At 34.9% G+C, this 15,328-nt stretch overlaps 2 protein-coding genes across 6 annotated transcripts in view; one reads left to right on the plus strand and one right to left on the minus strand.

Moving 5' to 3' along the window:
- Positions 1 to 8,399, minus strand: part of cers6 (ceramide synthase 6) — a 48,854-nt gene extending 40,455 nt beyond the window's left edge. The window contains exons 1-2 of the mRNA XM_077217034.1: positions 8,077 to 8,399; positions 3,031 to 3,136 (exon numbers count right to left, since the gene is read on the minus strand). Coding sequence (XP_077073149.1) covers positions 3,031 to 3,136; positions 8,077 to 8,246 — 276 coding nt within the window. The 5' untranslated portion in view covers positions 8,247 to 8,399. The remainder of the gene's footprint in view (positions 1 to 3,030; positions 3,137 to 8,076) is intronic.
- Positions 8,400 to 11,552: 3,153 nt separating this feature from the next.
- The window catches only part of stk39 (serine threonine kinase 39), a 73,297-nt gene continuing 69,521 nt past the window's right edge, over positions 11,553 to 15,328 (plus strand). Inside the window, exon 1 of one of the 5 annotated variants that reach the window (XM_077216225.1) lies at positions 11,553 to 11,858. In XM_077216225.1, the coding sequence (XP_077072340.1) occupies positions 11,753 to 11,858 (106 nt within the window). In that variant the 5' untranslated portion in view covers positions 11,553 to 11,752. The remainder of the gene's footprint in view (positions 11,859 to 15,328) is intronic. The other 4 variants (XM_077216226.1, XM_077216227.1, XM_077216228.1 and 1 more) reach the window with 4 other exon arrangements.

A 15,328-nucleotide genomic window follows, 5' to 3' on the forward strand; every position in this document is an offset into this window, starting at 1 on the left:
AAACATGCAAAAAAAATGTCCTTCTTGGTCAAAACACAAAAGAAAATGAAAACTGATGTTTCATTTTTGGATAAACTGTCTCTTTAAGTGAACTTAAGCAGGCAGGATTAGTGTCAGAATATCAGATCATTATGCCTCGCAAATGCAGCCTAAAAGACCTGTCGCTGTCGATTATGCTGTTAATATTAATGAAATGAAAATATTGACAAGATGAAACTCTCGCTTCTCTGGCTGGTTTAACTTTGGTAGGTTTAATACGCCCTTTCAATCTAAAACACAAAAAAGAAAATGTTCAGCTGAGTTTAATTACTGACCTGCTTCAGTCAAACTCTGACAGCATCCACTATCCACTATTAATGTCACATGAATCCATGTTCCCCTCATGTGAGTCTAGTCATGTGTTTCACGTCATGTGATCTCTCTTTCCCGCTTGTTCTTGTGTCAAGTTTTCATTAGCCAGCCCTCTCCTATCGCTCTCACGGTATTGATGGCATACATCACGTGGCATCTCCACCATCTTAAGTCGGACAGAATTTCTAACCGACATACACTGACGCCAATCAGTCTACGCAGCGCCGCATCAAATCAAACACACCTATCGTTTCATTTTATGATTATCTTATTAGTTCTGTCTCTTCATTGGTTCATGTTCATCGCCTTTTTATCTTGTTTAGTAGTTCTGTTTTGTCATTGGTTGTTTACGTCATCTGATAGCCCATTGGGCCAGATTTACTAACAGCTCTCGCCAGCACAAACCCTCATTTGCCGTTAAAAACCGACTGTCAGGATTTACTAAAGACACGCAGTTAAAAATGTTTAGACATTATTTGTAGGAGTTTCCCTTTTAGACTCTAAATTTATGGGAGGAGAGAATTTAAATGAATCACGCAAGGTGATTTACTAAGGTTGGCGCTAGTCAATTTACTGGTATTAGCGCCATTATTATTCTTTAAATTGTTTTTAATTGTTTAAAATATAGTTTAAAACCACAATTAACGGTCTGGTTTCTACAACTTTCACTAGGAGCAAAAATCTGCATCAAACCTGAAAGATAATTATTAATATTGACATATTTGAAATCTATAAAAAAAAAAAAAAAAATGTGGGCCATATCGCCCAGTCCTAGGTGTTTTTTTCTTTTTCTAAATCATTGCTTGGATTATCGTCTTGATCGAACCCGTTCACTCGCATTTTATGGGCTCATATAGATATTATTTCTCTAAAAATTTGTGTTTATCTGAAGAAAGTCATACATCGGGGATGGCATGACGGTGAGTGAACCATGAGAGAATTTTCATTTTGGGGTGAACCATCCCTTTAAATACAAATATCTGTCCAGTAGCACATTATTTATTGCTGTCATATTGAAACTAACTTACTCATTATTTGTAAGCAAGTAAGTATGTTTATTAGATAGGGACAGATACAAATAACATAGATAAGCTTTAACAGTCATCTGGGGCCGGTTGCATAAACATAGCCATTACGTTAAGACAGTGTCTTAAATTCTAGTATGACCCACTAGCAGTTAGTCAGTGGCAGTCAGTCTTACCTTTCGGTATTCAATTAGGCCAATCTACGTTTTTATGTAACTGATTTAAAAAAGCTATGAACAGTCTAAAAGAAACAAATTTGATGTCTAACTTGTAAGACTAGTCTTAGAGGTTAATGCAACTGACCCCTGAATTATGTATCATAGTGTTTTTAGCTAGAGCTAATTCACGACAGTTGTCCCTAGAAGGGCTTTTTCTTAAGAAAAAAATACAGCTTAACATTATTAAAAATAAAAATAAGAAAAAGACGACCAGACAGAGAGAATTAAATACAATGAAAAAAAATTACAATGAAAAAAAGGCACATTGGGCAAAGAGTAAGACTAAATATGAGAGCAAGATTATTCCTGAATAAACCACGATTTGGTGTTTTTTTTTAACGAGGCTAATGTTGGGATACATTTCAAGTGGTCTGGCAGAGAATTCCAGAATTGTGCTCCTTTTACTGAAAAAGCAGCCTGGGCAAATGATGCTCGTCGAAAAGGGATACTGCAATCGATGATCGGGTGATGGTTCTAATATTAGCAAAACTTAAAATCATGTATTTACTTAGAATTCGGCAGTGATGATATCTTATTCTCTTCTTGTCCAGAACTTTCAAGGCTCGGTTATAAAGACACTCTATGGCTTTGACTGAAGACTGATGAGCTTGGGACCATGTGGTTAAGCCATAGGATATGTGTGAGAAAATCATAGAATTTAAAAAAATGAAAGCACAGTCAAGGGTCAAGCAGCTCCTTATTATCATAAAACAGCTCAAGTTGGGCTTAAGGCTGTGTGTCCACCAAAGCGTTTTTAGCCAGCTGAAAACGCTAGGCGCTCTGCTGAAAACGCCTAGCTGTGGGCGCTTGAGAGCGTTTTGGCAGCGCTGCGTTTTTTCAGTTGAGACGATTCGTTGCTATGATACAGAATATCCGCAGCACAGTTTGCTTGAAACTGATTTCGTAGATAATTTGTTTCATACTAAAATGTTATTTTTCATCCATTTTGTTCGCTTAGCTCTGCTGGTTGACGTCATTGCACAGAAAGAATGTTGTGACAGTTGGTCAGTGTGGTATTTGTCCCGCCCCTCCTCCAATGTGATTGGACGGCTGTGTAAAAAGTGACAGTGATGAGCGCAGCGTTTTACCCAAAGTTGAAAATTTTTCAACTCTCGGCGACCAGTAAAAAACGCCGGGGCGCTCAGCGCTTGAGCGTTAAATACACGCTCAGCGCCTCGTCACGCTTATGGCGTTTAAAAAACGCGGCGCTCCCATTGAAAACAATTGGAATTATACGCCAGCTGCGTGAAAAAACGTTTTGGTGGACACACGGCCTAAAGCTCAAGTTGGCCCTATGTTATCAAACTGCAGACACAGCCATTTATAAAAGCACTAAACCGCTTAAAAAGCAGTGTGTTATAGTGCTTCTTCTTCTTCTTCTTACCCTCCCAGAGCAGTAAATCCTCTTGAACAGTGGTAAGAAACATGGTCTTTACCTTGGTGATGGCAGTAAAGACCTTTTCCAGAATGGCGTTGGGCTGAGCCTTCTGCGGTCCATTGGCCTGGATTTTCAGACCTAGTGCGCATGGTCTTGCAATAAACCTACAACAACAAAAAACAAAGAAAAGACTTTATTAGATGCATATCTTTTGATATCAATGCTTGCTAACTTAATTCTGAAGGTCTGACAGGCTGCATTAAAAATACATTTTGGAAGGGAACCTCAGAGGTAAAACGCCTGCAACCACAGCGGGCGGCTAAAGAAATCCTCCTGTTTGCAATCACTGTGGAAGTCTTGCCAAATCTGCAGAGACAGCGAGGAAACCACACGGGCCAGTTGTAAGCACTTTGCCTGACTAGCTTCTTTTGCGAAGGTCTGATAAACATGATCAGAGAAACTGCATTAAAATTTGTGTTTTTATGCTAATGAGATTACATCTTGTTGTTCTGATAATGAGAATGTCATAAAGGAAAAACAACCAGTAGAGACATTTCATGGGCCATGGCTACTATGCAGTACATTTTCATATCCTCATCTTAAAGGTGCTGTATGTAACTTTTTCACTCTACTTAAGCATAAAAAAATACCATGATGTTTGCATATATTGGGAAACATGCAAAGTTCATATACTTGTTTCCCTGAAAAACACTTCTACAGCCAGTTATTTTACTTTGAAATGCGCATTTCCAGGCTGGAATGTTTGTTATTTTTTTCGTCAGTGATCATTTTCATTGTCCATTGCACTCGTTTCTGTTGCGTGTGCTCAAACTGGCAACCCGTGTGAGCGTCCAATCCAATCTGAGGAGCAGGAGGCGGGAGAAACAACAATCTCAGATATTTTGAACTCGACTGCAGTACCTATTTCAACCACTAGTTGTCATTCTTATACTGCACCTTTAAAATCTCTTATCTGACTAAATATTAACTCACTATTTTTAAGATGGAAGTCATGTTTATCCCATTGTCAATGAAGTGATCATAAATCACTTAACTTTCTTTAAGCACATGTTGATAATTTGTCCAACGTCTGAAATTATAAACTGGCAATTTCTTAAATGTTCCTGGCAGTAATGCTTATTTATGGACATCAATTCATTGAATTTCAATTTAAAAACCTTTTTTAAAAACCTTTAACTAACAAAGGCAGTGTGCTAATGACATCTTCCTGCGATGGCTTTGATGAATTATGTGATATTTTGTAATATTGGCTTGTTTGTGTCTATCCATAAACATTTTATCCTGTTTGATTAAAGTACACAAATCATTATGATAATTATATTAACGTTGATTTCAAAGATGATGTTCACATTGACGTCCTCATGTATTCTAACTCAATCCAGCAATGGCTGACTTTAGCTTGTTATTTACATTGCGTTCATTTTCTAGTCGATATGGAAAATAATCAAGTAATAATTAATAAAGCTGAACTGAGCAGAGCATATTTTTGAAAGTCTGGCATACACTTTTATAGAAATACATCCTGAACACAAGCATATTAATTTTCACAAAGTTAATGAGTTCAAGTGGCACTTCAGAACAGGAATAACTAAGAATATATTTGTACACTACAGTTTAAAAGTTTCTGGTTAGTTAAAGCGATTAATTCTTTTATTCTGCAAGAATGCATTCAATTGATGAATTACATTAAAGACATTTATAATATTACAAAAGTTGAAAAACTGTTTTCAATATTGATAATAATGTTTCTTGAGCATCAAATTATTATATTATAATGATTTCTGAAGGATCATGTGACACTGAAGACTTGAGTAATGATGCTGAAAATTCAGCTTTGATCACAGGAATAAATTATATTTACAAATATATTCCAATTTAAAGGAGTTATTTTAAATTGGAATTAATATTTACCAATATTACTGTTTTTACTGTATTTTTGATCAAATAAATGCAGCCTTGATGACCAAAAGAGACTTATTTTAAAAGGTCAAATCAAGTCAATTCACCTTTATTTATATAGCACTTTATACAATACAGATTTACAGGGATAAATTAATAATGATTCAATCATACAAACAGAATTAAATTCTGCTGTAAAGCAGCTATAAAAAGAGAATAGTGTAATTGTTCAGCTAAGGTCAGTTCAGTGTAGATTCAGCACATAACTGAGGATCATCATGAAATGAGTCAGCTATAAACAAAATCTTGAATGATAAATCTTAAATTCATTGAAAGCCTTTGGGATGTGCTTGAGGAGACTTTACAAAGTGCTGGACTCATTGACAATACAAGATCTTGACCAAAATATGATGCACCTCTTGATGTAAATAAATGTTGTGATGTTATTTCCATTAAGAGGTTCATCAATTTTTGTTCAAGATCTTGTATTGAAATGCAAGAGTCCAGCACTCTGTAAAGTCTCCTCCAGCACATCCCAAAGACTTTCAATGAATTTAAGTCTGGACTCAGAGGAGCCAATGATTCTTTCACAATTTGAGCCTGATGAATGTTGACATTGTCATTCTTCAATATAGCCATGATGTGTCTTCCTACATGCTTGTTTAACAAATGAAAAGCTACACACTCCATCAACTAGAGTTAGAAGAACTGTTGCCAAATAACATGATAGAAACATAATAAGCACTGCAATAATGATCCATTATAGACTCTTAAGCATTTGCCTATTTAAATCCAATCAGCAACTTTTGGCCGTGCAGTGTATATACGCAAATACTTAGAGATGAACTGGTCTTCTAATGCTAGACATGGGAAGTGAGATGTCACTAGACAGAAGACAGTTTTAATGAGCTTTAGCCACTTAATTAATAAGCTCATCCAATTAAGAGCCCTCACACAATGAAAATGCAATTCAGTGCAGAAACTGCTTCAGAAATGATTCTTATATAAAGCTGAAGAGCCACGATAAGGTTATGAAGTCCGTGCTCAGACTGATTTGCCGCTTGCACACTGTTTGCTTCTGTGGGGCTGAAATGCCATAAATGTGCTGTTCCTCATCGTAAAACTTTACAGCGATAGTACAGGAGGATGGAAGAGTACGTTTGCACATCAGATAATGTGTCCTCTTTCCACAGAGGAAGTTAAGTGATGCCACAGCGAAGACCACGGCAGCTTTCATCAACTTTTGATTGGACACTGATTGCTTTTTATTATTTTGAAAATGTTTTTTAACATGCAAAGTCAGAACTACCGGAACACATGGGTTAAACTTGGTAATAAAAACGATTCCTAGAAGATCCATCATCCTCCCTAGACTTAATCCCAGGAGTATATTTCACCTTCTAACAATGAAGATCAAAATTCAGCTGTAAAGAACTCTGTCAGATGAAGGAGAAGAGCAGATGGTCTGTGGCATATATAAACACAAAACCTGACACTGCGCCGTCCCATTGGGAATATGTCAAAGCTGCTGCTTTTGTGACATTGAAAGCCAACACACTTTCAGATGTCAAAGCCCATAATTAATAATTAATCATATTAACCAACTGGAAAGCGTGATATACTGCTGATATCAAGTGCACAGTGAATAATCTAAATGATATAATAATGATATAGGGGAGGCCGGGGCTAGTTGTCACAGGGGCTGTGTGTTAGTAACTAGTCAAAAGCCCAAATGCACAAAAGCTTGTTTCTATAGCAGTGGTTTTGAATTTTGGTTTTAAACCAAACACTGGTTCTGAAAAAAACAACAACATTATATATATATATATATATATATATATATATATATATATATATATATATATATAAAATATTTTGTTTTATGGAATTATTTCGAAGACTATGAAAATGTTCTAACTGATTATTAGCTCTATCTATTTAATTGTTACCAACAGCACAGTCATGACAGAAAGAATGTCGATAAAATATAAAATTAACATATTTTCTATTTCACATGCAATAATTGTTTTTTTAAATAGTTTCTTGGTGTTGCAGCTAGCACCTGCATAAACAATTATGTCAAACTATTTAAATTATATTCATTTATTTTCAAGATGAGCATGATTACCTATTAATATATGACTTATATGCTACCATTCAAAAATTTGCGGTCAGTAAGACTTTTTTAAAAGAAATTAATACTCAGCAAGGGTGCATTAAATTGACCAAAAGTGACAGTAAAGACATTTATAATGTTTTTAAAATAAGGTTTCCAAAGAAATATTAAGAAGCACAACTGATTTCAATATTGATAATAATAATACAAATGCTTCTTGAGCATCAAGTCATCATATTACAATGATTTCTGAAGGATCATGTGACAAGCTGAAAATTCAGCTTTGCATCACAGGAATAAATTGCATTTAAAATATATTTAAAAAGAACACTGTTATTTTAAATTGTAATAATATTTTACAATATTACCGTTTTTACTGCATTTGTGATCAAATAACATGAAATTATTTCAAAAATATTTAAAACATTGTGATGAATTGCAAAATGTAGGCCATGACGTTTCTTTTAATGTTTGTAAATATTCTAAATAAGATGACTTAAAATTCTGATTAATACATGCCTTTGACAGGTTTCTATAAACCTGAATATGTTACATAATAGCCTACACTTGGGTGACATGACGCATAATAGTAAACATATTAATTACACTAAATTCTGTGCTTCTTACAGTAATAGTTTCACTGTTTGTTTGTTTGTTTTTTGTTCTGAAAAGGACGGGTTCCCTTTGTGACAACTTACCCCATACAGTAGTGTGACAAGATGCCCCGGTGTTGGGAGTCAATGGGAAATTCAAAAACTTTACATTTGCTATAAAAGCATCCCGTTTAGAAAAAACTAAACTATACGGCACACCTAAGATTTATCTACAAAACAAAGAGAGGCACTGACTGACCTACTTTCATCAGTATCATTATTCCAGAAGAAGGGCCATATTGAGTTCCTGTCATTGTCCTAATTCATACAAGGATTCAGTGACAATGTGAAGGAGCACAAACCAGTCCCATCATGATCATCAGCTGAGGATGAAGCCCTGAGCGCAACATCATCTTCAGCAGTGATGATGATGCTGGTGCTGATGGTGATGATGAAGATGTGACACTGGACGTACCTCTCAAAGACCAGCCGGATCATAAACATGCAGAATGCTAAAGGACACGCTAGATACAGATCCTCGGCTTGTGGAAAGGTTGACTCTTCAGTATTTTTCAAGTCAGCCCAGGTCACGTTGTGCGGGAGCCAGAACCTCTCGTTCCAGAACCACACCAGAATCCCTGCCATCTCCAGCGGATCTGATGGTTTGACGCCCGTGCTGATGTGCAGTCAATGGCCGATGCGGCTTTGCGACGCTCTTTCACGGCTGATCTTTGCAGGTCCAGTGTGTGATGATAATGATGATGATGTTGGTGATGATGGACCGCCCGTTTGTGTTGTGAGTCTCCACTCTCTCTTCTAGGGAAGTAGAATGCGATCGACAAACTCCGCCTCCGCGATGCTGATTGGTCCGTGAGCTTGTCAATCATAAACGCGTCGCTTAAAGGAACAGTTTAGGAAGAAGTTAAATTCATATTATTCTGTGTTTATTCTGAAAAACTGTTTATGGGGCTCTGATCCGGTCTGTATTTGATTATGGTAGTGTGGTATATGGTTCAGCCTCAAAAAACCTTGTTAGAAAAACTCTTTTAAATTAAAATACAAGCTCAAGCTGAGACTGTGTCTTATAGCCTTGTTAGGAGAAATTACAATTAATGATTAATTACTTGGCTAAGGGGCATAAAGAAGAACATCCTACAAATATGGTTTTACAGAAGTGCTGGGAACAAAATAAAAGTTCTAAAAGAAGCTTTGGGTAAGTAGTAAAATGTATGCAGAAGAAATGCAAGTAAATAGTATCAAGATGAGCCATAACAACTCAAGTAGATCTGCATCTGTTGGAGGTTAAAAAAGCAGAATGAGAAGTAGACTTGACATTTGCATTTTCAGTATATGTTCCCCTTATTCAAATATTTACAGACGGCTCAACAGATCCAGAGTGTCGGAGAACTGATGCTGCTTTTTTAATTCCAGAAATCAGAGGATCAGTGGAATAAAGCCAGCAATAATAATCATTTGGGAGAGATCTTGAGATCTTTTAAATCTAGCCACAAGATATTATCTTTAGTATGTTACAAATACATTCAGAAATTGTTCAAAATGATATATAAGTCAGTTTAATTGAGTTCCAGCACACATATAGCCTACTGTAAGTAAAGGGAAATGAGGATATGGATAAATTAGCAAAACAAGCTTTACAGAGAGAAACACTAGAGATACAAGTTCCATTAAGCAGGAAAATTAAGAAATTAAGGTTTTAATACGGAATAAAGCAATAAAAGAATGGAAAGGAAAGTGGAACAATGGGGAAAGGGTTTATTTCTTTATAGCTTAATTAATGAAGTAAAACAAAATATATAAAACATTGAAAGAAGAGGTTATTTATAATAGAATAATGTTAGGGCATTACAATTTAAATAACACAAAACATCCAAATGGGTTATGACGTGAACAATGTCATGTTGAAGAAACAATACCTCATGTGATTTTTGATGAACAAGAAAGGAACAATATGATAGAAGAAATGAAGAAAAATTGAAATAATTAATACATTTTAAGGTTTTAATAAAATGATCAAGTGAAATAAGTAGTAAGGCATTTTTTATTTTATTAGGGAGACAGGGTTGATACATAGAATATAAATAAAAAAAACTCAGTTTACAGTAGCCTATATATATATAGGCCTGAAAGTATAAATGTCATTTAGGCCTATAGGTTATAGGTCATATATAACTCTAAGTGCTTCTAAACCAGTGTTATTTTAGTATCATTTATATATAGGCTACAATTATAGTTTTTATTAATATTTTGAAATAGCTATTATTTTCATTTTAATTTCAGTTAAATCTTTAAGTTTAAATATTACTATTAATGTGTCATTCATGTTTAGTTCAGTTTTACTGTTTATTTATTTATTACTATAAATTAGTAATTTTGGTGCTTAGAACTTATTCTAATTGTCATTTAATTTGCTTTTCATCTCATATATTTGAAATTATTTAAATGATAGCAAACACAATTTTAATAGTTTCAGTTAACCATAATAACCTTGTTCTGAAATAAACTTTATTAATTTTTGTATTGTTTTCTGGATGTTTTCTGGCTCCCTGTATTCTAACAAGAAAGCAATCAATATGTAAATCAATCTGTAAATTTCTATTTGTGATTTTATTGTTTAATAATGTGTTTTGTTAAAATGTATTTTTTATTGTGTTATTCTTATTGATTGTATGCTTATATGTAATAAAGCAAGTTTTAGTAGTCTGGCTCCTTGCAATATACAGTGAATCCCTTGATAGTTCCAAATCAAAATAAAAGCATAAATCGGACTAAAGCGGGTCACGTGTAATGGGCCCTTCAGCCGCCAAAGCTTATGAAATGGCGCCACCTGCTGGGTGATGGCCAATTTGTTCCAGTGGCCACTGCAATGCTGGGCTTTATAATTCTACATTGTACGTTGTTTTAAAGACGTGAATACCAATAGTGATTATATGGTAAACCATAGGCCTATATTAAGTCTTGATAAATTCTTTATAGATAAAGCCAAATTTATCAAGACCCAACCACTTTTCAAAATCTTTTTAACTGAAGTGGAGTTAAATGTTATTGCTCATTAAGATTGGTAACATGTGCATGATGATGAAACATTAGCAGATGGGTTATGATAGGAAATAAATAGAAACCTTGGCTAATTTAGTTGTTACAAAATGTAAAATTATTCAAAGAGGCCATCTTACCCCCCAAGAAGACCCCTAATTTTAATAGCCAATTACAGACAAAACAGAATTCCATATGTCATGCAAATTGAATGATTTCACTCAACTAACCTGTAGGTTTTAATGAAGGGGAAGATGTCTGAAATATACATACAAAACAATAACACTACAACATGCCACTTCGGGTCATCATACCCCAAGGGTCTAATATAATTTTAAAATAACTTTTTCTCCACAAATCTAAAAACATTAATGTGTCCACATATCCATCATTAACAAATAGACAAAAAAAAAAACATAATACAATATTATAGATCACTATTTTCCAGAGACACAAAACTAGATCAATTATTCTTTCGGTTGATTAAATCTCACAAAAGTTTATATAGCCTACAGATAAAACGACAAAATTAAAAATAGAGTACTATATATAAGTACATTCTCTAAGTGAAAATGTCGAATAAAACATTTAAAATTTGGCACGATGCTATCCTTAATCCACCTTTAACCATAAATTAGTAGAATTCTGAAATAAAAAAGCCGAAAAAAGGTGGACAACTATGTCACGTGACTAGACGATGTAACGAAGCAGGTCATCAAATAACGTCACCACCGAATCTATATTCATAAGCTAATTAATGTCCGTATTGTTATGTATATGTTATGAAAATGACGATAATTGGTTTTAATGTTTTTTTCTTCAAATTTCTTCAAGCATTTAATAATAATAAAAAATAAAAAAAAACATCTAATTAATATCCACAAGCCACGCTGTAGTGATATCAGCGCGCTGAGATGAATATTCATGAGCTCAGCCTTCGCTGTAGTAGGTTTGGAGATATGTGTGTGTGTGTGTCCGTCTCCGGATGTGTTCTCGCAGGCGGTAGTGAATGTCAATGATCCAGCGCAGCAGCAGCAGCAGCAGAGTGTGTGTGTGTGAGTGTCTGAGTGTCTGAGAGCGACTCTCTCAGCATCATCATGGCGGAGCAGAGCGACTCCCCGGCGGCCGTCCAAACCTCGCAGCCCTCGCTCAGCACCAGCTGGCCCATCGTGAAGGAGGCGTACGAGCTCCAGGAGGTCATCGGTGGGTAGTTACAGATGGATTTGAGCCCGTCAGTGGCTGCAGTTTGTTGGTTTGGGCCTACCGGCTTTTTCCCCATATGCACTGGCCGATGACAGTAATGCAATGCGGATATGACAAGTGAAGCTCTGGATCATATGTTTTGAAGTTGTGGGGTGTAATGTCATGCTGAGGACAGTGCGTGCGTTATGAGTGATGATGCATCAATCGAGACGTCAGGCTACTGTGATGTTTACAGGAAAGGTGCTGGTACACGTGTGTTGGGAAGGTTATTTTTGCCAAAAAGTGCAACCAAGTTTTAGTGTTTTAAGTTGATGCATTGCACAGGCTGGCGGATATTAAACAAAACACTAATAACTTATATTTATAAATGATTTTCATTAATATTAAGTATGATATTTAATGTTCGCAGTGTGTACTGTAGGTGTGGGTGTTCTCAACACTCGCACTGTCTGTGTCTGTGAGATGTAAAGGTGTCATTTGATTTGCTGCATGCGATGCGATGTGTTTGCGCTGTGCTCGTGACGCCCTCTGCTGCTCGTGCACTGCATTTCTACTCAGTCTGCTACATCACAAAGTTTTACACAAAGAACAAAGTTTGCATACGTGTTTTATATTTTGTATCATATTTAGGCTTTTATGGATCATATAGAATGATATAGTGAGAATATGGAGCTCATTGATACTCGAGGAGCAAAAACACCTGTGTTTTGGAGGCCCAAACTGAGCAAAATGTGCAATTTGGTGCAGATGCTGATATTTACAAGGCTAAAAAGATACAATTCTTATAATGTAAGTCAATGATATCTTTATAACAGTATAGCAGACTACTTGCATAAAATGCATATAAATGTCACTCAATATCTCATAATAATATTTCGTTTCATCTTCGTAGTTTAGTTTTATGATAATAGTTCTGTTGTTTTTTATTGTGGGGGCAAAATATAATGCAATACAGTGATGAACAAATAAATGCTCCTCAAAAGCAAGTTTAAACCTATTTGAAACTGACATTTTAACGCAAGTTTTCTAAAAAAAAAAAAATAATAATAATAAATTAAACTTAGTTGCTTCAGTTAAGGAAGTGTTTACTTCATATAAAGCAATCAAGATTTCACAGCAAAATAATATAAGCAAACTATTATTGGTTACTGTTTTTCATAGTTTTTTTGTATAAATGATCAACATTAAGACGTTAGTAGATTAAATGGTTAATATGAGGTCATAAAATTATACAAAGAGACTTTTTAAAATAGTTTTTTTAGATGAAATATTACACATAAATTGATCATCTCTAAATCAATTACAATTTAAATTAAAATTTCAGTTTTTATTTTCAATTATTAGCATGATGTTGTACATATATACACTGATAATATATATATATATATATATATATATATATATATATATATATAAACACTGTTGGCGTGTAATGCATTACTAAATAATTAATTACTGTAATTTAATTATTTTTCACTTGAAAAAGTAAAGTGAGGGAGGGATTACTTAATTGCATTAAATACTGTAGTAGACTACAGAACAATTCTAGATAAAATAATAGTTGAGTTAATATCAGAATTGAATGTCTTATGCTATTGTAACCTTCTCCCTTTAAATACTTTGGTCAGTTCAAGAATACTTTATTCAATTTTATATTATTTATTTGAAAGGATTAAAAGAGCAGTTTCATGTCTATCCTTGTTTAACCCGGATTTAGAAAGTAATAAGTCCTCATTCATTGACATTTTAGTGATTTAAATTGAGTCGTCCTGCTATTGATGGACCCACTGCCTGCAGATTTGTGGGTCTCAAAGTAAATAAACAGAAACACAGAAGCTCCTCTTCATGGCTGTACACCCAGTGAGGTTGAGATGTATGTTAAAGCTGTATATGCTGTCAGTTCTATAAGAGCTAGCATTAGCGATTAGCTTCTGGATAGTTCCTCTGCTGTTCTTCTGCTAATCGGTGCGTGACATGTTCAGGACACCCCCCTTATCTCTCAGCCACAGTTGGCTCAGTACCACACACTTGAATAGCAGCACTGCGTCTGTGTTTGTGTTACAGTCACAAACACAATGTGCTATATCTAATGTGAATCAGCAATTGGCTATAAATGTTTTATGCATTTTAAATGATGTAAATTGATCAACCAGACTTCCTCTGTCAAATTAAGTCTAATACATCTTGAGTAGATTGATTGTTGTCAGTTTTATTTGATTTTAAGAAAAATGAAGCAGCACTATATGATGATAATAAGAAATGTTTCTTGAGTAGAAAATTAGCACATTAGAAGCCATGATTTATGAAGGATCACATGACACTGAAAACTGGAGTAATGATGCTGAAAATTCAGCTTTGATTACAGGAATTAATTACATTTGAAAATTTATTACAATAGAAAAGAGTCATTTTAAATTGTAATAATATTGCACAACACTACTGTTTTTACTGCATTTCTGATCATGCAAATACAGAAAAACTTTTAAAAAAATAAAAACATTAAAATATCTTATTGACAGCAAACTTTCTGAATGGTATTATTTAGATTTTTATTATGTTGTGTATTTTTTGTTATCATATTATTTTGATATTATTTTGTCCCTGTGCCATTTTTGTGTGTATATGTGTGGGTGTGTATTTATTAGTGGTCAACTAATATTGTTTGTTTTTTTATATTCGGAGAGAATGGTGGCAGCTGGCCTGTATACTGTAATGCTGAAATCCAGTTGCAGGAAAAAGTATGTGAACCCATTGAGTTTTTGCCAAGTCCCTTTAAGGCAAGTCATTTCGCTCGGCGGCCATCTTTGTTTGAAACGCCTCTCGGGCAGCTATTTCAGTCATGCAAGTACAGCTCTTATCTCTTTGAATGGGTAAACATCAAATTCTCCAAAGCTGTTAAAGCTTACGAATAAATGTCATATTTGAAGTCTCCAATGAAATCTGACAACAACTGTCTCATAAATTTTGTTTCTAAATCCTCAGAAACAAAAAGAAAAACTGAAAAAAAAAAAATGTCAGGCTGGACCAGCTAATGCGCATGTGCAGTCATCATTTCTATTGCAACTCAAGCTTCCAAGGCAGCTTCAGTGACACAATGAATTTCCCAATTCCCGATTGGCCCTTGTACTTAAAAGGCAGGACTTATTCTGCCATATTACGCGTTACACTTTCTCCCATTCAAAGTAATATTAGTGCACCATCTTTGTATATCTAAAGTCTGGTTTCTGCCTCACTGCCCAGTTCAGTCAATGACTTACCAGACAGTGTTTTGTATTTATATTTACATTTATTCATTTAGCTGATGCTTTTATCCAAAGCGACTTACAATTGATATATTTCAGAGGTCACACGCCTCTGGAGCAACTAGGGGTTAAGTGTCTTGCTCAGGGACACATTGGTGTCTCACAGTGGATTCGAACCCGGGTCTCTCACACCAAAGGCATGTGTCTTATCCACTGCACCATCACCAC

Source organism: Siphateles boraxobius, unplaced genomic scaffold (assembly GCF_051911475.1).
Source record: "Siphateles boraxobius isolate OS27281-9 unplaced genomic scaffold, OSU_SipBor_1 7, whole genome shotgun sequence".
Classification (NCBI taxonomy): Eukaryota; Metazoa; Chordata; class Actinopteri; order Cypriniformes; family Leuciscidae; genus Siphateles; species Siphateles boraxobius.